At 39.8% G+C, this 22,550-nt stretch overlaps 1 protein-coding gene across 2 annotated transcripts in view; it reads right to left on the bottom strand.

The window, feature by feature from the left end:
• Window positions 1-22,550, bottom strand: part of katnb1 (katanin p80 (WD repeat containing) subunit B 1) — a 72,129-nt gene that overhangs the window by 7,794 nt on the left and 41,785 nt on the right. For both annotated transcript variants that reach the window (XM_059992572.1, XM_059992573.1), the window contains 6 exons: window positions 13,404-13,537; window positions 8,305-8,355; window positions 6,430-6,506; window positions 3,541-3,660; window positions 2,260-2,406; window positions 1,280-1,356 (listed from right to left, as the gene is read on the bottom strand). In XM_059992572.1, the coding sequence (XP_059848555.1) occupies window positions 1,280-1,356; window positions 2,260-2,406; window positions 3,541-3,660; window positions 6,430-6,506; window positions 8,305-8,355; window positions 13,404-13,537 (606 nt within the window). The remainder of the gene's footprint in view (window positions 1-1,279; window positions 1,357-2,259; window positions 2,407-3,540; window positions 3,661-6,429; window positions 6,507-8,304; window positions 8,356-13,403; window positions 13,538-22,550) is intronic.

Here is a 22,550-nt window from a genome sequence, read left to right as displayed (position 1 = left end):
AGGAATATTAAATTTAGCTGTCAAATTCCATGAAGTTTTCTGATTTAACTTTTAATATTGTTTATGTTAGAGAACAATGTTTAAAGATGGTTAAAGCAACTGCTCAATATTATTCAGAGGCACCATGTCGAGAAGTAAATGAACAATGATGCTGAGTACAAAGAATGTTTGAAATCTGCAGATTGTGAAGGTCAGGGCTCCTGGTTGAAAGTGAACTGAAAATGTTAACTTTAAAACAACCAGAGATAATTCTCAAACCAGATTAATTAAATCAACAAAGAATCTACTGGTAAGGGTGGTAATTGAAGTAGGTAGGGAACAGAAGATTAAGGGACACAGAACACCAAGTGTTGAAACATATGAAGGCGTATCATACTAGTACAGAGTCACTGAAGTCCAAGGGTACAGGTGTGTGTGTGTGTGTGTGTGTGGGGGGGGGGGGGGGGGAGAGAGGGCACAAACACATTTGTAGGCTGTTAACAAATGACATTTTTCACTGTACATTTCAATGTACATGCAATAAACTTGAATCTGAACGAACAGCAAGGGATGAAATAACTCAGGAAAATCAAAGAAAAAGAATAAATCCAATGACACAGAGACTTGTTTTGATCATGACCAATGCCTTGCACCAACAGTCACAAAGTCTTGATTAAGCCGAATTCTAGAACAGTTAAATAATAGAGCTACAACAGGCAAGTCAAAAAAGATTCTTGAAAAAGATGCAAGAATCTTGTACCAGTTTCTATCTTTTCTCTACTTGGAACTTGTGAATTATCCACTGGACTACTACCACCTACCCAAACAGAAAATAGTCAAAAGCATTAGAGTAGTAGGTGAATAATGCAAAATTAGAGAAGGCTGGACATTAAGTAATCAAAAATACAACTAAATGACAATTCATTAATCCTGGAATAACAAATCTGTTTTGCCATTCAGTTAGAACAGTGACTAATATTCCCACATAGCTATGTCATACAATTAATATCACCACCTCACTTCTCCCAGTATCCATCCCAGTAGTACATTTATCTCAGATTTAAAAACACCAATTGATGAGGCATTCACAACTTTGGAAACTAGAACTTACACATCCATTATAAATGTTTAAAACTTATTTCCCAATTTCATTCTCAATTTGCCACACGAATATGATTCAATATTGAGGAATGTTAACAAGTTGAGCATGTTATCATAAAACATCATACCATTAAAGATATATACACTGATATAAAGAAAAGGTATAAAGAAATGGATAGCCTTCTAAACAGGTACATACGGTTTAAGGTTAATAATGTTCAAAATGTCTACAATAACTGCTAAGTCATTCATGGTCACTGCTGAGTCTATGGAAGTCTGTAATAAAAGAGATCACTGTTAGAACATACATCTGGATCCAGGTCAAAATATTGATTTCTCCAGACTACCTCACACCTGCAAGATCACATTGATTTCATCGTAAGTTTACAACAGAAATAGCCTTGTGTCTGCTGAACTCAAAAGTCTGAGGCAGTGTTATCAACAATATCAACCCCAATTACAAATCAGAAGTTAGTTCCAACCAGAGGGCAAAGCTCAATCTCAGGACAATCGTTTGATATGTGTGGCCATTAGAAATAATGATTCTCTGAAATAAAGATCTACAGCCAAGATCTGTAAATATTGAACACATTGTGCCATTCTTCACATTTACAATGATTCAGTCAGTAGGAGATTAATCCAAACCTCTTCTGACACTGAACTAGGGAAAGTCAGAATCATATACCGATATCTTGCATTTTGTCAAAATGCAGTCCAAGGACTTCTAACTTTTTACTTTACATGGATCTGGGAGTCATTGACAAATCCAGCATTTATTACCCAATACATTTGTACTTCCACTCTATTAATTATTCAGATTATGACACGAGTTGAATGGCTGGCTAACAACTTTCCCATCAAATAAAATGTTGTCTCATTGGTTCAGCTCTATCTCATCCAAATAATAAAATTTGGCAAGTTAAAGTATGTGTCCATCTGTCTATGAAAAAAATTTCCAATTTATTCCATCTCAAATCAGTCATTCAAATGAAAAACCACAACTGTACAGGTTGACCAAAAGCTTCAATCAAACAATATTCTTCCATATAGTATGACTTATGCCCCCACCCTCACACTCCTAAGTCACAGTTAAGTGAAACCAAGATGAGAAAATGGAACATTTACTCAAAAGTATACATTGCTGATGTCTTAATTTCTATCAATATTCACTGCACTGACCTTGATATCTCCAGTGCTCCACACAGCCCTCACTGTGTCTAAATTCTTGAATCGACTTTTTAATACAACACACATGGTATCATGTCCTTTCTGGATTTGGCTCACAGCATCTTCATCAGTCAAATCTGCCAATTTATTATTCTGGGACTGAAAAAAATATACAGTACAAATCAAAATATTGCAAAAAGCTATTGGATTTGGCAAAATATAAATGAATAAGCACAAGACAGCAAGTACAGATGAAGAGTTTTGACCCAAAGTGTCAAAAGCCCTTTTCCCTGCACAGAGAGTAGCTGACCTACTTAGTTTTAAGCAAGAGATATAGTTGGGATAATAGGCAGGTACTTGAGGAAATTACTGGCAATCTTTCACTGTGTTTATTAATCAACCAGATAGTGGATGGTAAACCCTATATCCAGATTTGCTGATGACATAGAAAAGCAAATGTAGGTCAAAGAGATATTGATTATGTTAATGAGTAAAACTTGGCAAAAGAGATATCTTCTTAATTTATGAAAATCTGGAAACAAAATACATCCAGAGATACTGATGTCCACTTTTGTAAGGCAATAAAATGTAACAAAATCGGTGCAGAATGTAATTTAAAAACTTTTAATGGAATGATGGTTTTTCCATCTAGAGGACTAACATCCAAGGTGATTAAAAAACTTTTGTCAGAATGATACAAAATCCTGACTAGATCACACCTCAGGACGGACATCTCAGATGAATCTGCTTTAAATCTTTGACCTAAAACATGAATTCTGGAAGTTGAAGAGATTTACCAGAATGTCACCTGGGTTTAATGACCAAATTATGACAGATATTACAAACTATGCTTGTATTCTTTGGAAATTAGAAATATGTCTAGATTTCATCAAAGTTTTCAATATATTAAGGGCTCTAACAGAACAAGTAAAGAAAATAGATGCACAAATAGACCCTGGGATTAGGGCATAGTTTTGAATTTGAGGAAGACCTTGTTTAAAGGACATAAAGATACACTTGTCCAGACAGAATGACAGAACTCTGTAATTCTTCTATTAAGAATAATTGATGCCACAACAAATATTAGCAATTACATCACAGATCTGCTATGAATAATTGATACTAATTTATACCAGCACCTCTGGTTTTCTACCACTGCTAACCTTCCTGCCAATTAGAAAGCAAGAAATAACATAAAACAGAAATAGTAAATGAGAATTCAAATACTACATCCCATCAGCTGCCACGGTGGTACAGCAAATAAGTTATCCAAAAGATAAATAACCCACTTACTGGGAGAAAATCTGCTGCCTTCAAACCAATGGGTTCATTTTTAGCAATTGGAATTATTGCTGCTTCAGGCCGATTGTTGGGAGTGGAAGCTGCTGCTGGAGGAAAGTTCAGCTGATCTGCCTGAATAAGAACACATTCAATAGTATAATAATCTCCATGTTATTCCTCATATCATAAATTACTTGCTACAGAAGCAGAAAAAACACAGGTTAAACAGTACATCAGCCACAGGATGCATCCAATGAAATAAATGGAGATCAAAACGCTGCAGATATCTAGAAGACATTTTACAATAGAAAGTTGTGTATGCTTTAGCATTAAAAGAAAATTCAAATTATTCACATTTAATGAAGTTTCACTAGAGATGGTACAAAACTTCACATCACCAATAAGAAAAAACTATTTTAAAGATTTAAAAAATGCCAGAGACTGATTAATTGACCTACTAATATTTGCACCGCTATTACAGCAAAAATGTTAAAATGCTGGCAGACCTGAAAATGATTGCATATTTTGATGGACTGCATTTCATTCCTGAAATTTGATCCAATGTGTACAGTATACAAACATAAATTTGACCAGCTGTAATACATCTATTTGTTGACTGGTGTCAAGTCACTCTTTTACCCTAACTGACAGAATAGAGGACTTATACAATCAAAATACATTTCGCAAAACTGCCCCAAAAATTAAAATTGACCTCTTTAATCTACTTGCCAAAAATATCTAAGCAGAATGTTTTTCACCTAAAATGATTTAAACCGAAAAATAGAAAAGACCCAGAAAAAGGTTATGTCATGTTTGTCGCTCTGTGAGTCAACTTTTTAAAAAGGCCACAACAATGGTCATACAGTCTGCCCACTACTGAATCAACAAAAGCATCCCCTTATAACAAAAATAATTCACCAAATTCCAATTTTCATTCTTTATAGTTCCACACTCAATTTGTTTGGTTACAGCAATGTGTCCATAAAGAAAGGGCAAATCAAAACCCCAGTGAGCAACCCTCAATTCATATTGCAAACTGTTATTGATTTCATCAATTCTTTGAATAATTTTTAAAAAAATCAAATTACTTGACATTTGGAAGATGCTGAATATCACATTAAAGGTCGAGCTCTTTAGAGATTTACTATCAAGTTTTCCAATTTAAAAAATCTTCACAATGGAGTTCACACTGGAATAAGAAGTAGGAGCAGGAGTAGGCCATCTGGCCCTTCGAGCCAGCTCCACCATTCAATAAAATCAAAGCTGATCTGACCATGGATTCATCTCCACCTACCTGCCTTTTCCCCATAACCCTTAATTCCCTTACTATGCAAAAATCTATCCAAACTTGTCTTAAATATACTTATAGTGCCTCCACTGCTTCATTAGGCAGAGAACTCCACAAATTCACCACTCTTTAGGAAAAGCAGTTCTTCCTCATCTCAAACCTAAATCTACTCCCCCGAATCTTGAGGCTATGTCCCCCGAGTTCTACTCCCATCTACCAGTAGAAATAACATTCCTGCCTCTATCTTACCTATCCCTTTCATAATTTTATGTTTCTACAAGATCACTTCTCATCCTTATTAATTCCAGCGAGTACAGTCCCAGGCGAATCAATCTCTCCTTATAGTCTAATCCCCTCATCTCTGGAATCAACCGGTGAACCTCCTCTGCACAATCCCCAAAGCCAGTATATCCTTCCTCAAGTTAGGAGACCAGAACTGCATGCTGTATTCCAGTTGCAGCCTCACCTGTACTTTGTACAGTTGCAGCATAACCTCCCTGCTCTTAAATTCAATCCCTCTAGCAGTGTAGGCTAACATTCCATTTGCCTTCTTGATAGCTTGTTGCACTTGCAAACCAACCTTTTGCAATTCATGCACAAGCACTCCCAAGTCCTTTTACACAGCAGCATGCTGCACCTTTTTACCATTTAAATAATAATCTAATTTTCCTTCCAAAGTGGATAACCTCACATTTACCAATATTGTACTCCATCTGCCAGACCCTTACACCTCAGCAATTATGCAAGGATGTTGTTTGGAATTTGAGAAGACCCACTTTTGAAAAATCCTATAAACCACCTGTTTATTGAATGACTGTCAGCTTTTTAAAAAGACATCAGGAACTTATTGGCCACCAAAATCAAACCAAAGCTCTATTAAGACAATGTCAATGAGTAATCTCTTTACAGTGTAGTCAACACAATATGAATAAAGGCTGCTATCAAAAGATTGCCCCGAATATTACAAGACGTCTTGTGTGACTGACCTACTCCTAGAACAAAAGGAATAGATCAGGAACAGGACAAATTGCACCTCCTGTTTGCTCTGCCATTTAGGGCCTTAAATATTTGACCTACCTAATACCCTGCACCTTCGAATTTCCCTTGGTGTCCAAAAACCATCAAACTCAGGCATATATATGATGAAATCAAGGGACAACATCTCAAGAAATGAAAATTGTGAACCTTTGTAATTTTTTGCTCCATGGAGCAGTGGTCACTCAGTTGATCAGTGTGTTTATAGCTAAGATCAATACATTTTTGAACTCTAAGGTAACGAAGGAATAAAGGTCTATCAGGAAAGTAGACCAGAAATCAATGATCAGCCATGATCTTACTGAATGGAGAAGCATGTTAAAGTATGTGCAAGGCCTGCCCATTTTAAGAACATTTATTAAATTATGACACAATTTTAAACCCAAAATCCTCTGGGCAAGTACTGTGAGGTTAATCCAAACACAAAAGGAGATGCAAAATCCACTAGCTGATTTGTTTTGAAAAACTGAATAGAATGTATGAACGTATACATACCAGATTTTGGAACTGTTGAATGTATAGACTAGAGAAGTTATTTAATGATTTATAATAAAATTCTTTCAAACTGCATTACAGACCTGTAATCTCTTTACTGTGGTAGAGTGCATCTCTGTTGGAGGAGTCACTTTCTCAGATTCCTTTACTAAAATGGTATCTATGCAGAAAGAAATCCATCATGCAGCGTGAGCAAAACATACACAAAGAAGAGCACTTAAGAGCATCATCACTGACCATGAATTAAACAATATTTGAAACTGCATACAAGGTAATTACCAAAAGATATTGCCATTTGTAGACCTTTGATTATCCTCTCAGAATAAAAAAGCTGGAAAAGTACAGTTTGAAAGAAAGAGATAACAAAAGTTGTTCAATCTTTTAACTGGAAGAGGAGAAGGAAAACATTACTTCATAAAATTTCAGAATCCGCTCCATATGGTTAAACATCAAAAACAAAGGAACAAGGACAATGCAAATGGAAATAGCTTGCAGTTAAGATCAATTATGTAGTAAGCTGCCATCTAGTGTGCACATGGAAACATGTTCAACACATCATAGAAAATGGCACAATAATTAAAAAGGATACAACTGTGCCCAATGCTAGAGAAAAAAAATGATGAAACTCACAGAACACCTATAGACCACTGTTATGTACCCCTAGGGTTCATTGTTTCTGTGGACTGTCCTTTTAAAACGCCGGGAGAATGAGACTGACATTTGGATACTGTTGAGAAAGTGAGAGAGTGAGAGAGACAGAGAGACACGTGAAGTTATTTGATGGACAATCGATGTTATGGTTTCTCTGCAGCTTGTTTTGAATTTACAAGGACAGTCACAAAGACACACACAGTTACAGTCAAGATGCATACGGTCAATGGAAGACACCAGTGAGTCGGTCGCTGGTTTAAACTTTCAGTAGTCCAAAAGGGGTGAGTTGAAATCGATCCTGACTATTGACAAATGACTTTCACAAGTTTCTGTAACTAGAAAAAGTTTGCAGAGGAGAGAAGAGAGGAAAGGAAGGTTTGAAACAGAAGAAACCTAGTGACAAAGAGATCACTGTTCGGACTCTCTCTCTGAGTCGCCTGTGAGGGTGAGTTTGTTTCCACTCGGCTACGAAAGTGTGATTGTCACTTAGTTAATCCACAGCAGTGGGTTCTCTGGTGAGGGGAAAACCTTTGTGAATACCACATGTTTGTTTACCCTTTGTCTGTGTGTGGTAGTTCAATGAAGAAAGGCACCCCTGTGGCAAATCACTGTTGGAGTTATTTCATATGTCGTGGAACTGGGTAAGTGGCTATCACATTGGGTGATTGGGGTAACCTTGTGGAATATACAAGTGTGTCGACCCTTGCCTGGGCAGTGGCTCCCTTGAAGATGGTCCCCTTTGTGATAAGCTACTGTTAGTGATAATCCATACGTGGATTCTGTTTGAGTATCCACTTGGAGATGTTCCATAGCTGAATTTGTGTGTGGTACCACTTGTGTTGAAAGGATATTCGTTGAGGATCACTGTCAGTGATACTTCATGTGTGGAGTGGAACAACTTCGGAGTAAAAGCCTACTGCTTTTGTTATTTTGTATTGCTGTCGTGGAATCTGTGGAATATCAATGTAATTGCCTTCTCACAACATTCCCCTTTGGATTACAAACATCTGGCATTAATTAAGCTGTGCATTTGAACTGAACTTTTCTTACCCACCATCGTAAGACTGGATTCACTTACCACCTAAGCTTGAAGTAGTTTAGGGATTTATATATTTACACCTACATATGCATAACACCATTAACTCTTGATTTACCTGGTTTAAGTTACTCTATTACGTAGTTACTAATAAATAGTGTTTTGTGAACAGCAAAACCAGACTCCAGGTGTGTTCTATTGCTGCTGATACATTTACAGGGTCGCGTGTACGTAACACCACAAACACAAAGATTTTCCAAAACGGACTTACCGTCTTCTGGTGGAGCAGGGAATGGATCAGATCGCCGAGGTGGAGTTCGAGCTGTCAGAAAAACACCAAGGGGGCAACAATATTTCACAATATACTTACAAACACTTTGCTTTAAACTTAACAAAATAACTGTTAACATCCAGTTAAAAGGATTTTATAATTAGCACATTTAAAAGTTTTTATATACAATTTGGTACAACGGTCTGTCACTGAATTTGTTACTGCAGCTACATAATATTTGAGGTCCCATGGCTCTGGGTTCTCCATACTGCAATATGCTGCCTAGAAAATGTCGATTCAATAATGCAAGCACAATTCAAAGGTAGTTTAATACAATTAAACTTATTTGACTGCAATTATCAATGACAGATGGGACTCACAATCTACTTCATTATGATTTTGCACCTCACGGTCTACTTGCACTGCACTTTCTCTGTAGCTATTGCACTTCATTCTGCATTCTGTTCCATCTCAAAGCGCTGTGTACTAATTTGATTGTATGAACAGTAATGCGAGACAAGCTTGTCACTGTACCTTGGTACATGCAACAATGATAAACCAATTCCAATAAGCACATGGCTGCCATATGGTGGAAATAGAGAATATTAGAACATAGAACAGACACTTTGGCCCACAACGCTTGTGCCAACCAGGATATCAAATTAAACTAATTCCATCTGCCTGAATCCTTCCATTCCCTGCATGTTATTATGCCACTGCAGATAGCTCTTAAGCTCTATTATCATATCTGCTTCCATCATCACCCCAGCATCGCACATCAGGCACCTACCACTGTGCAAAAATCTCACCCCACACATCATTTAAGATGGTGTTCTTTGTCATTGCTTAAAGTGCACTGAAATTTAAATCAATTACCTAAATTCATAAAAAGTGTCAAAAGTAAAAATGTTTGTACTTCCAAGCGACTGTCTTCAATGTACACAAATCCAATATTTCATTTCCAAAGAAACTGACAAATTAATAAATGTTATCAAACATCATTTGATTTTAATTGCATGCTGTCTCACACTTTGAAAGAGACACTTCAGTAATTATTTCTATGAAGAACACTTTCTACAAATACTCAAATACCTGAGAGCAATTATTCACCAAAATGCTTTTAATGACTTCATAAAATCTTTTGTATTTAAACATGATCAATAGGCTTGGATGGAGTGACATTTGTAAACTGTGTCCAATATAAATGCAAGAGCATTGACAATTGATTCCTCTATCAATAAACAGACGGAACTAGTCGAGAGGGTGCAACAAATGCAACAAATCCTTCTGACAAATGAGGTAGGGCGAGTGCCAGAAGTGTCAGTTGGTGAGTAATCTGAGTTCTAATAAGCAAAATTCTATTTGTTGTAAAATAGTACGGAGAAGGATACAACCAGTTCACAGGTTAAGGTCCTGAAATGAGGCAGAGTAAATTTAGGAAGGATTCGGCAGGATCTTGCAGTGAGTAAATGGGTGAAATTCTTTGCAGGGAAAAGTGCATCTGCCAAGTGGGAGGCCTTTAAAAATGTGATGGTCAGGGCCTACATGGTCCTGTTAGAGTGAAGGGCAAGACAGTCAGGTTCAGGAACACTGGTTGATGAGCCTCTGATTAAGAAAAAGAGGGAGACATACACTGCTCAGAAGCAATTAGGAATTGGTGTATCTCTTGATGACTAGAAATGTAGGAGTGCACTTAAGAGAGATGCCAGGAAGGGAAAAAAAGGATATGGGAAGACGAGGTATAATGCCAAGAGATAATCTATAGGTATATTAAAAAGGTGGCTAGGGAGAAGATAAAAGACCAACATTGTCACCTGTACGTGGAACGAAAGGAAATCAATGACACAACAGATTCTGCAGATGCTGAAAATCCAGAGCAACACACACACAAAATGCTGGAGGAACTCAGTAGCTTAGGCAGCATCTATATAAGTCGCTGCTTTGATCTTTAATAAACATTTCTCCAGCGTTTACTGTAGAAAAAACAATAGAAGCTAAGAAAATAGGGGAAATGAGTAGTGTTGTCTTGGACCGCATATGAATTAACAGTAGGAGGTACTGAAGGCCTTAAAGTCCAAGGCCTGACTTTATGGGTAGGTAGAGAAGAAATTACAGAGGCCTTTGCAGAGATTTTTGCTTAATTTCTGACCACAGGTGAGGGTCCAGAGGACTGCAGAGTGGCTAATGTGGTAGCACTGTTTAAAATAAAAAGCAAGAACAAACTAGGAAACTACAGGCCAGTGAGTCTGATGATGGCAAATTGCTGAAAGACAGGATCAACCAATATTTAAAAAGACAGGGCCTGACTCAGGACAGTCACCATTGCTTTGTGCATGGTAAGTTATGTCTGACAAAATTCTTGGAGTTAGTTCTTTGAGGATATAACAAGGTGCATAGATGAGGGTGGAGGACTGGATGTAGTCCATATGAACTTTAGCAATGCCTTTGACAATGTCCTCACAACAAGATGTCTGTAATATTAAATTGCATGGAGTCTAGGGATGGATAGTAAATTAGATTCATAATTGGTTCAGTGATGCAAAGCAGAGGGTGATGGTTGATGGTTGTTTCTTGGACTGGAGGCCCGTAACTCATAATGTGCCACAGGGATTGGTGTTGGAACCTGTCATTTGCAATTCATATGAGCAATTTGGATGCAAGATGTGGTTAGTAAGTCTGCAGATGATACTAAAATAAGTGGTTGTATAGGTAGTGTAACAAGATTAGGAAAAATTGCAGGGAGACTTTGTTCAGTTGAGGATTGACAAATGACTTTCAATCCTGATAAATGTGAGTAATTACATTTTGGGCAAATTCAAAGTAAATTATCAAAGGACACATGTCACCATATACTACCTTGAGATTTGTTTTCTAGGAGACACAAGAAAATAAACTACAATAGAATTTATGAAAAACTATAAATAACAAAAGACTGAGAAACAACTAATGTGCAAAAGACAAATGGTGAAAATTTGTCACCATTGTTGACAAATTGTTGAGTTCTTGAAAGCGAGTCTGTAGGTTGAGTGAAGTTATCCAAGCTGGTTCAGGAAGGGTAATAATTGATAAACCTGGGGGTATGGGACCCAAATATAATAAACCTCCTAGCTGATGGTAGCAGCAAGAAGAGAGCATAGTCTGCATGATGGGAATACTTGATGATGGATCCTGCTTTCTTGTAGCAGCACACCTTGCAAATGTGCTCACTAATAGGGAAAGTTTTTCCTGTGATGGACTGGGCTGAATCCACACTTCCGTAGACTTTTCTATTCCTGAACATTGGTGTTTCCATACCAGGCTATGATGCAACCATTCAGGATACTCTCCACTGTGCATCTATAGAGGTTTGATAAAGTTTTGGATGGCATGTCATATCTAAGCAAACTTCTAAGGAAGTAGAGGTGGTGTTGTGCCTTATTTATGATGGCACATATGTGCTGGCCCTAGGACAGATTCTCTGATATGCTACCATCAGGGAATTTAAAAGTTACTGACATCCTCCACCTTGGATCCCCAATTGAGGACAGGCTCATGGAACTCCTGTAATCAATAATCAGCTCTTTGATTTTGCTGGCATTGAGTGAGAAGTTATCGTTAACATACAGTCAGCCCTCCTTATCCGCAGGGGATTGGTTCCGGGACCCCTCACGGATACTAAAAAACACGGATGCTCAAGTTGGTGGACTTTATGACCCAACGGAACTCCGGAGCTTATTTAACCTGTCTCAGTGTGGTGGACTTTAGGACCCAGCAGAGCTCGGGACCCACTGCCTGCAGTGTTTCTGTTCCAGAAAACGATCACGATTGAAAATAAAGTGGAAATAATAAAGCAATCAGAAAGAGATGAAATGGCATCAGTCACTGGAAAAGCGTTAAGCTACAGTCAGTCAACGATCGTAACAATTTTAAAGGATAAAGTGAGAATAATGGAGCATGTGAAAGCCCTGAGCCAATGAAAGCTACAATTATTACTAAGTAACACAGTAGTTTAATTATTGAAATACATATGTTTCTTAAGTGTTTTATATGCATAGAAAGGTTAAATATGTACTATATACTAAGACAAACATTTGACTAACTGACGCTAAATAATACTGGATCTAGCTGTTCCGACTTAGAGAACTCTTTTTTTTTGATTCCCGATCTGCAGCAACCTATGCACATCCTCCCGTATACTTTAAATCATCTCTAGGTTACTTATAATACCTAATACAATGTGAATGCTTTGTAAATAGTTGTTATACTGTATTGTTTAGGGAATAATGACAAGAAAAAAAAGCCTGTACATGCTCAAACAACAAGTGCTGGAGAGCGAACTTCCAGGTTTTCCCAATCCGCGGTTGGCTGAATCCGCGCATGCAGAACCCACAGATAAGGAGGGCCGACTATACCACTCATACAAATTTTCAATCTCCCTCCTATACAAGTAAAATTTATGCAGTGAAAGGGAGAGCTTGGGGAGTGTCATGGAACTCAGGACCTAGCTAGTCCATAGCTCACTGTTACAGTAGATAAGAAAGTGAAGGTGGTGTTTGTATGCTGGCCTTCAGCAGTTAGGCTATTGAGTATCAGAGTTGGGAAAGTATATTGCAGTTATGAAGGGCATTAGTGAGAACACACTTAAAACATTGTGTACTGTTTTGGTCAACCTGTTAAAGGATAGATATTTTTAAATTAGAAAACAGTGCAGAAAAGATTTACCAGGATGTTGCCTGAGCTTGGGGTTCTAAATTATAAAGAAAGGTTACACAGACTAAGGCTTTTAATCCCCAGAACATAGGAGATTGAGGGGTATTCTGATAAGAGATATAGAAATCATGAGGGCATAGACAGGTTGAAAGCACATAGTCTTTTCCCTAGGGAAGAGGTGTCTAAAATAAGAGGGCATAGATTTAAAAGGGACATAAATAGAAATAGTGGTTGAGGCAGGCACATCAACAATATTTAAAAACTATCTAGATAAGTACATGGATAGGAGAGCTTTAAAGGGTTACAGGTCAAAGGAGAGCAGATGGGACTAGCTTGCTAAGTAACACAGGATGAACTTTTCTCGTGCTGTAGGCTCTATGCAAAAATACAAAGAGATATGTTTTGCTGACCAATGGCATTGTGTGGCTGAAAGATCTCCTTGTATTCCTCTGGATTTCGGATCTCTGCAGTTGACTCCTTGTCGTCCTTCTCTTCTTCTGCACCAGGGTTTCTTCCTTCATTCTCCAGCTCTTCTTTCACTTTGCTACCAAGAGAGAAAAAAAAAATTGCATTTGGAAAGAGTAAATCAGAATAATTACAGTAGATGATCTCCATCGATCAACTTCATCCATAACATCTGGTACACTCCATGTGAAAACCCTTTACAATCGTTCACAGGAGGAACACAAGTAAAGCCAGTGCTGAGGCATGGATATTCATGGCAAAAGCTTAGTCAAAGAGACAGTTTTAAGGAGGATGAACGGGTTTGGCACAAATTATGGTCCTCAAAACTGGTGTGATTAATTTAGATAGGAAATGACCAGATCTGTAGTAACAGAGACACGTCAAAGGAGATTCAGGGCTGGAATATGTCATCTTCCTGTTTCTGTGCTGTACCTCTCTATGACTCTAAAGTTGCTGACCCTCTCTAGCACTGATCTTCCTGACCTCACGGATCTCTTGTTTCCTCCTCCTGAAGTCAATAACCAGCTCCTTGGTCTTGCTGGCATTGAGTGAGAGGTTGCTGTTATGGCACCACTCAGCCAGATTTTCAATCTCTCTCCTATATGCTGATTCGTCTCAACCTATGATTCTGCCTATGACAGTGGTGTTGTCAGTAAACTTGAATATGGCATTGGCGCTGCACTTAGCCACACAGTCACAAGTGTAAAGCAATTAGAGTAGGGGGCTAAGCACACAGCCTTGTGGTGTTCCTGTGCTGATAGAGATTGTGGAAATGCTGTTGCCAATCTGAACTGACTGGGGTCTGCAAGTGAGGAAATCAAAGATCCAATTGCACAAGGAAGTATTGAGGCCAAGGTCTTGAGGCTTATTGACTAGTTTTGAAGGGATGATGGTTTTGAATGCTGAACTGTAGTTCAATGGTCCCCAACCACCAACGAAGAAATGATAAGATTTGGCAGTATGGAATATGAGTCAGCTGCACCTTTCCTCATTCCCTGTCACACCCACTGTTGAACTTGAACGCACGTGAGATCATCAGTCGGTCATTAATCTACAACTACTCGATAAAGAGCCATAGAACCATAGAACACTACAGCACAGTACAGACCATTCAGTCCTCCATGTTGCGCCAACCCATATAATCATTAAAAAAAAGTACTAAACCCACACTACCCCATAACCCTCCATTTTTCTTTCATCCATGTGCCTGTCCAAGAGGCTCTAAAATACCCCTAATGTTTTAGCCTCCATCACCATCCCCGGCAAATCATTCCAGACTCTCACAACTCTGTGTAAAAAACTTACCCCTGATGTCTTCACTAAACTTCCCTCCATTAATTTTGTACATATGCCCTCTGGTGTTTGCTATCAGTGCCCTGGGAAACAGGTACTGACTATCCACCCTATCTATGCCTCTCATAATCTCGTAGACCTCTATCAAGTCCCCTCTCATTCTTCTACGCTCCAAAGAGAAAAGTCCCAGCTCTGCTAACCTTGCTTCATATGACTTGTTCTCCAAACCAGGCAACATCTTGGTAAATCTCCTCTGCACCCTCTCCATAGCTTCCACATCCTTCCTATAATGAGATGACCAGAACTGAACACAATACTCTAAGTGCAGTCTCACCAGAGATTTGTAGAGTTGCAACATGACCTCTCTACTCTTGAACTCAATCCCTCTGTTAATGAAGCCTAGCATCCCATAAGGCCTACTTAACTACCCTATCAACCTGTGCAGCGACCTTGAGGGATGTGTGGATTTGAACCCCTAAGTCCCTTTGTTCATCTACACTCTTAAGTAACTGACCATTAATCCTGTACTCAGTCTTCTGGTTTGTCCTTCGAAAATGCATTACCTCACACTTATCCAGTTTGAACTCCATCTGCCATTTTTCTGCCCAACTCTGCAGCCAGTCTATATCCTCTTGTAACATTCCACAACCTGCAGCTCCATCCACAACTCCTCCAATCTTCGTGTCATCTGCAAACTTACTCACCCATCCTTCTGCCTCTACATCCAGGTCATTTATAAAAATCACAAATAGCAGGGGTCCCAGGACAGATCCCCGTGGCACTCCACTAGTCACTGACCTCCAGGCAGAATACAATCCTTCCACCACTACCCTATGCTTTCTTCCTTTACACCAATTTTTTATCCAAACAGCCAAGGTTCCACTTATCCCATGTCTCATGACTTTCTGGATGAGTCTCTCGTGAGGGACCTTGTCAAATGCCTTGCTAAAGTCCATGTAGACCACATCCACTGCCCTACCCTTATCAATTTCTTTTGTTACCTCTTCAAAAAACTCAATCAGGCTCGTGAGGCATGATCTTCCCTTCACAAAGCCATGTTGACTATCCCTGAGTAGTCTGTACTTCTCCAAATGCTCACAGATCCTATCCTTAAGAATCCTTTCCAGCAGATTGCAAACTACCGACGTAAGACTTACTGGTCTATAGGTCCCAGGTTTCAAATGCAAAAAGAGGATTCAAATGAAAAAACAAATGTCGCTTGAAAGTTTCTTTGGAAGAGGTGGTAGGGGACAAAAAAAAGGGCTAACGACAATGACAACGCAGAGACAGTCGAGGCTGAGACTGCAAAAAAAAAAGAGCTTTTTTTAACAGAAAACACAATGAGTTGTACATAAAATATGGCTTTAATGCGACCGGTGACTCACACACTCCAAGCCCTGTGTGTGTGATATGTGGAGACAAGCTGTCTAATGAGGCAATGAAACCCTCAAAACTGCTTTGGCACCTTGAGTCCAAGCACCCTGCACCTAAAGACAAACACTGAGTTTTTTTGAACGGAAAAAACATGAGCAAGTGGGACAGAAGCAAGTGCTGAGAGCCACCACCTCCACAAATGCTGCTGCTCCGAGAGCATCATACTTAGTGGCTAGTTGTATTGCTAAGGCTAAGAAGCCTTTTACTGCTGGTGAATAATTGATACTGCCTGCTGCCAAGGACATGTGCCGTGAACTGCTGAGAGAAGCTGCAGCTAACAAGATGGCACAGGTTTCTCTTTCAGCTACTACAGTTTCAAGAAGAGTCAATGACATAGTGGAGGACATTGAAGCACAGCTGTTCGAACGGCTTAAGGAGTCACAATGGTATGCCATCCAGGTCAATGAGTCTACCGATGTCGAAAACAAGGCAATACTGCTGGATTATGTGCGATATATATTTTAAAACGATGTGCACGAGGATATGTTGTGTGCACTGCTGCTGCCAACTAACACAACTGGGGCAGAACTATTCAAGTCTTTGAATGACTACATGTCAGGCAAACTGGACTGGTCATTGTGTGTTGGAATATGCACAGACGGGGCTGCAGCTATGACTGGACGGCTGTCTGGATTCACTACCCGAGTCAAAGAGGTTGCTCCTGAATGCCAGTCTACACACTGTGTCATACACAGGGAAATGCTGGCTAGCCAAAAAATGTCACCTGATCTTAACAGCATATTGAGTGACGTTGATGAAGTTATCAATCACATCAAAGCAAAAGCCCTTAACTCACGTCTGTTTGAGCAGCTTTACGAGGAAATGGATGCAGAGCACAAACGCTTTCTCTTACACACTGAAGTCAGGTGGCTTTCAAGGGGGAGAGTCCTGGCCAGGGTTTTTGAGTTAAGAGAGCCGCTACAGAGATTTCTTTCTGGAAATGTCACCTCTGGCAGCACACTTCAGTGACGAAGAGTGGATAGCAAAACTTCCTTATTTGTGTGAAATCTTCAACCTGCTCAATGAACTCAATTTGTCACTTCAGGGGAGAATGACAACTGTCTTCAAGTTGGCAGATAAAGTGTCTGCTTTCAAAGCCAAACTGGAAATATGGGGACGGCGAGTGGACAGGGGCATATTTGACATGTCCCCAACATTAGCAAGGATTTTGGGAGAGACTGAGGCTGCACTGTCCTTCTTCACAGCTGGTGCTCGATCATCTATCTTCGCTGTCGACAGAATTCGAGCGTTACTTCCCAACTGCAAATTACCCAAGATGTGCAAAGGAATGGGTCCGTGACCCATTTGTGAATGTCCCCGGTGAATCATCCATATCAGTGCGGGAAGATCAACTCCTCGAGCTTGACAGTGGGCTAAAAAGTATGTTTGACATTACATCTCTGCCGGCATGCTGGATCAAAGTCAAAGCTGAATATCCTGAGATAGCCACGAAAGCACTGAAAACGTTGCTTCCATTTTCAACATCATATCTCTGCGAAGCGGGGTTTTCTGCAAGGAGTGCAACAAAAACTAAATTGTGGAATAGACTGGACATAAGGAACCCTCTTTGAGTATCGCTGTCTCCCATCACCCATCATTGGGACTGTCTTGTTGCAGGGAAACAAGCCCAGGGCTCCCACTGATTCAGCGACATTGGTGTGTTGCAATGATTTTATATGTTCATATGAGGAAAATATGCGCTGTGTGTTTAATATCCAAACGTTACTTAAAATGTTATGATGCTATTGACTTATAAGTGACTTATAATTGACTGATCACTATATTCATGCAAGGAAATTATGCACTGTGTGCTTAATATTAAATTCATTAGATAAACCCTTTTAGAAACGAAACTGAGTGTATTAGCCACTTATAAGTGACTTATCACCTATATTCCGGTCGTGATTAACACCCCCCCCCACCCCACCTGTCGGCTGGTCCACAAGAATATTGTCAATATTAAACTGGTCTGTGGTGCAAAAAAGGTTGCTGACCCCTGCTGTAGTTGATAAACAGCACTCTGATATACACACCTGTGCTGTGTAGATGTTCCAGGGTTGAGTGAAGAGCCATTGAAATGGCATCTGCTGTGGACCTGTTGCTCCAGTAGGCATATTGGAATGGATCCAAGTCACTTCTCAGGCAGAGGTTGATGTTTCATCTCCAACCTCCCAAAGTTGCAAGTAGATGCAAGTACAACTGGACAAGTCATTGAGGCAGGTTACCACATTCTTCTTAGGCACCCATTTAATTGATGCCTGCTTAAAGCAGGTGGGTACCTCAGACTGCCAATGCGAGAGGTTAAAGATCTCAGTGAACAGTCCAGCCAGTTGATCAGCACAGGATTTTAGTAATTGCCCAAGTAACCCTTCTGGGTCAGATGCTCTTTGTGGGTTCACCCTCCTGAAGGCTGCTCACACGTCAGGCTTTCAGGCTTGGATACTGAAATCATTGGATCATTAGGGACTTTGGGAGTTTGTGATGATTCCACCAAGTTTTGACAGTCTAAGTAAGCGTAGAAGGCATTGAGCTCTTCTGGAAGAGAAGCTCTGTTGTCGCCTATGTCGCTTGATTTAACTTTATCAGAGCTGACAGTAATCAAGCCCTGTCTCAATTATCGGGCATCCTTCGTTGATTCAAATTTGGTCCAGAATTGCCACTAAGCCTGGGAGATGGCTTTCCAGAGATCATACCTGGACCTCTTGTAACTTTCTTGGCTACCAGACTTGAATGTCTCTGATCTGGCCCTTAGCAGATTGCAGATCTCAGATCCCATGGTTCATCTAGGGCAGAGGTCGGCAACCTGCGGCTCCAGAGCCACATGCGGCTCTTTGATCTCTGTGATGCGGCTCCCCGTGGTTTGTTAGCTTTTGAAATGTAATTCGAAATTTGAAGATTATGGTGATCTTGTACAATATGAAAACTTTGCGGAGACACCGTTTCCTGGCACATCCGAACCGGCTCACAATTAGCTACCGTTCCGACTAAGGGAGATAGCCTACGGGGGTTTGTGAGTACGTGTCTTTTGGAGCATCCGCGCCCACGGGGACGGGTTGAGGGAGGCTTTAAAGCAAGGCTGTTTAGTTCGAATAAAGTTACCTTTGACTGCAGTCTTTATTTTAGCGCTGCGTGTAGCACACCGCTACAACGTGTTTTTTATCGCTATTAATATACATCAGAACTGCCAATGCGCGCCAGTGCGCGCTTTCTTTTAATTCTTCGATCCAAGGTAGGCTACCTACGGAGTAACCTTCAACCCAAAGTCTTTTTTTCGGAGTTCAAAATGTTTTTGTTGCATGCAGAAATGTAATTTCGTTTTCTCTGCAGGAGTTCATCAATTTCATAAATGCAACACATTATAGTTTGTTTATACATAGCATAAAGGCAAAAAAAACCCGTTGTATGCAGTGTTATTTCATTTTGTGGCTCCCAGTGTTTTCTTTTCTGTGGGAAATGGGTCCATATTGGCTCTTTCAGTTGTAAACGTTGCCGACCCCTGATCTAGGGATTCTGGTTGGGGAAGACTCTGAATGATTTTGTGGGGATACACTCATCTTTAACTGTTTTAGTAAAATCTATGACAACCACGGTTATTCATTCAGATCTACAGATGAGTCCTTGAACACGACCCAGTCAAAGCAATCCCTTGGCTGCTCCTCTACCTCCCACGACCACCTCGTTATTGTCCTAATCTCTGGAGCTTTGCTCTTTAGTCTCTGCCTGTGCGCAGGTAGAATAACAGCCATGTGATCTGATTTAACAAATTGCAGTCTGGACATGGTACAGTAGGCATTCTTTATCTTAGTATAACAGTGGTCTACTCCGTTGAGACCTCTGGTCTACAGGTTATACATTGATGGTAGTTCAACAGGACTTTCCTCAAACAATTGAAGTCCCCAATTATGATTTGAAATGCTTCGGGGTAAACTGTTTGTTTGCAGATGGCATCGAGTGCTTGATCATATTTGGTATGTAAACTATTGTGAAAGAGAACTACAAAGGTAAATAGAACAGATGGCACTTGACAATTCAAGTTGGGGGGGAAACACAAGTTCGACAAAACTGCCACATCAGAGCACCATCAAGAGTTTATTATGAAACACACACCTCCATCTTTTACTTGGGCATGTTTGTTGATGATCCAGAATGATTCAGTCCATTCCCAACTCCTCAGAAAGTAAAGCAATCCAGAGCTGTACGTGGCAAGACTTGGACAACATTCAAGCATGCAATGATAAGTGGCAAATAATATTTGTGGCACAGAAGAGGCAAGTAAAGAAACCCAACAACCTACCCCTGGTCCTCACAATAACAATGACAGCACTGCACGGGGTCTAGATCCCTCCCAGCACAAATGCGCCATTCTAGCATCTGCAATGACAACTCAGTTTCTGAAGTCTGCTGCTGATTAGTGTACAGAACAGTCTTCTCTCTAAAAATTGCAAGCCTAGTTCTCATAAATGTCCTGGCAGTTTACTTGGACATATCAGAATCAAAATCAGGTTTATTATCACCGGCATGTGACATGAAATTTGTTAGCTTAACAGCAGCAGTTCAATACAAAACATAATCTAGCAGAGAGAGGAAAAAATAATGATAATAGACAAAAACAAGTAAATCAACTACGTATATTGAATAGATTTTAAAAGAATGTACAAAAACAGAAATACTGTATATTAAAAAAGTCAGGTAGTATCCAAAGCTTCAATGTCCATTTAGGAATCAGATAGCGGAGGGGAAGAAGCTGTTCCTGAATCGCTGATTGTGCACCTTCAGACTTCTGTACCTCCTACCTGATGGTAACATTGATAAAAAAGACATGCCCTGGGTGCTGGAGGCCCTTAATAATGGATGCTGCCTTTCTGAGACACCATTCCCTAAAGATATCCTGGGTACTTTGTAGGCTAGTACCCAAGATGGAGCCGACTAGATTTACTACCTTCTTCAGCTTCTTTCGGTCCTGTGCAGAAGTTCCCTACGAACAACCCCCAATAAAGTAATTGAGCAGATATAGGTCATGCAGCTGTTCAAATATGATCATATCTGATCTATGCTGGCCTCAACTCCTCTGTTGTGCATTTTTCCATGCCTTTCCATTCCCTGCTATTAATATTTATCCACCTCCACTTTGTTTTTAGTGATCCAGCTTCCACCACCAGAACTACATTAGTCCTTTCTACAATAAATTTTTCTCCATGAGATACCAAGCGATTTCACAATCTGTATTTCTATCACAATGATAAATAGCTGCACACGCTAATATGAGATTTTAAAATATGTAGGCCTCCGTTAGTCTCGATAGACCATGGATTTGTGCCTTGGAAAGTTTCCAGGGCGCAAGCCTGGGCAAGGTTTTTTTTTTAAAACAGAAGACCAGCAGCTGCCCAAGCTGCAAGTCTCCCCTCTCCACACCACCGATGTCGTCCAAGGGAAGGACATTAGACCCATACAGCTTGGTACTGGTGTCGTCACAGAACAATGTGCGGCTAAGCGCCTTGCTCAAGGACACACGCAGCCTCAGCCAAGGCTTGAACTAGCGGCCTTCAGATCACTAGATGAACGCCTTAACCACTTGGCCGTGCAAAAAAATAACTGCTCACAAGAATAACAAAAGGCAAACAAGGAAGTACAAAACGGTTAATCATCTTTGAATGCGCAAGTGAACAATTTATCTCCATTTTACTGTTCCCACCATTACTGTAGCTTGTTTACTGGAAATTCCATTTATTCTGATGAAGGAGGAATGCAATGGATACTGCAATCCCGAAGTATCCTGAGTGTATGCTGTGGTCCTGGATTTCAATGGTAGCTGAATTTCTACAACCTCAATTATTTTTGGGGAAAAAAGGGTATCATGGTATTAGTACAGGAAAGTGGTGCATGACTAAAAGATCATTATCTTACCAAATGGCAAATAGCCTACTCTTCCTTCTATTTCTATGATCATATGTTCTAGACAAGCAATCCAATATAACATTAAAGCAACAGCTGCTCAATGACCATCCATTCTGATCAGACTATTTTCTGTCTGCCATACAGTTTCCACCATCCAGTGTGAGAGCACTGGAGCACTATCATTAACAAGTTTGCTTCTAAGTCATACGTGATTAACCTAACAGCAGTGAGAGAATATTTTCATTTTGAGGTCTGTCATGGACCAAGCTGCAACCTAGCACTATCAACTCAATGGAAAAAGAAAAAATTAAATGGCATCTTTGCCAGTGTGTTGGCCAATTGTGAATTTATAAGTATAGAATAAATTAAAATCCATTAAATGTGTTTCACTGTTACAAATGACCAGTTCAAAAACTAAGAATAGGAACCTTAGACGGAAAGAAAAAACCCTCATTTTAATGGTGGGCTGT

This window comes from Hypanus sabinus, chromosome 17, assembly GCF_030144855.1.
Source record: "Hypanus sabinus isolate sHypSab1 chromosome 17, sHypSab1.hap1, whole genome shotgun sequence".
Lineage (NCBI taxonomy): Eukaryota > Metazoa > Chordata > Chondrichthyes > Myliobatiformes > Dasyatidae > Hypanus > Hypanus sabinus.
Note: the sequence above shows the minus strand (reverse complement) of the source record. Positions and strands in the feature narration are given on the sequence as shown.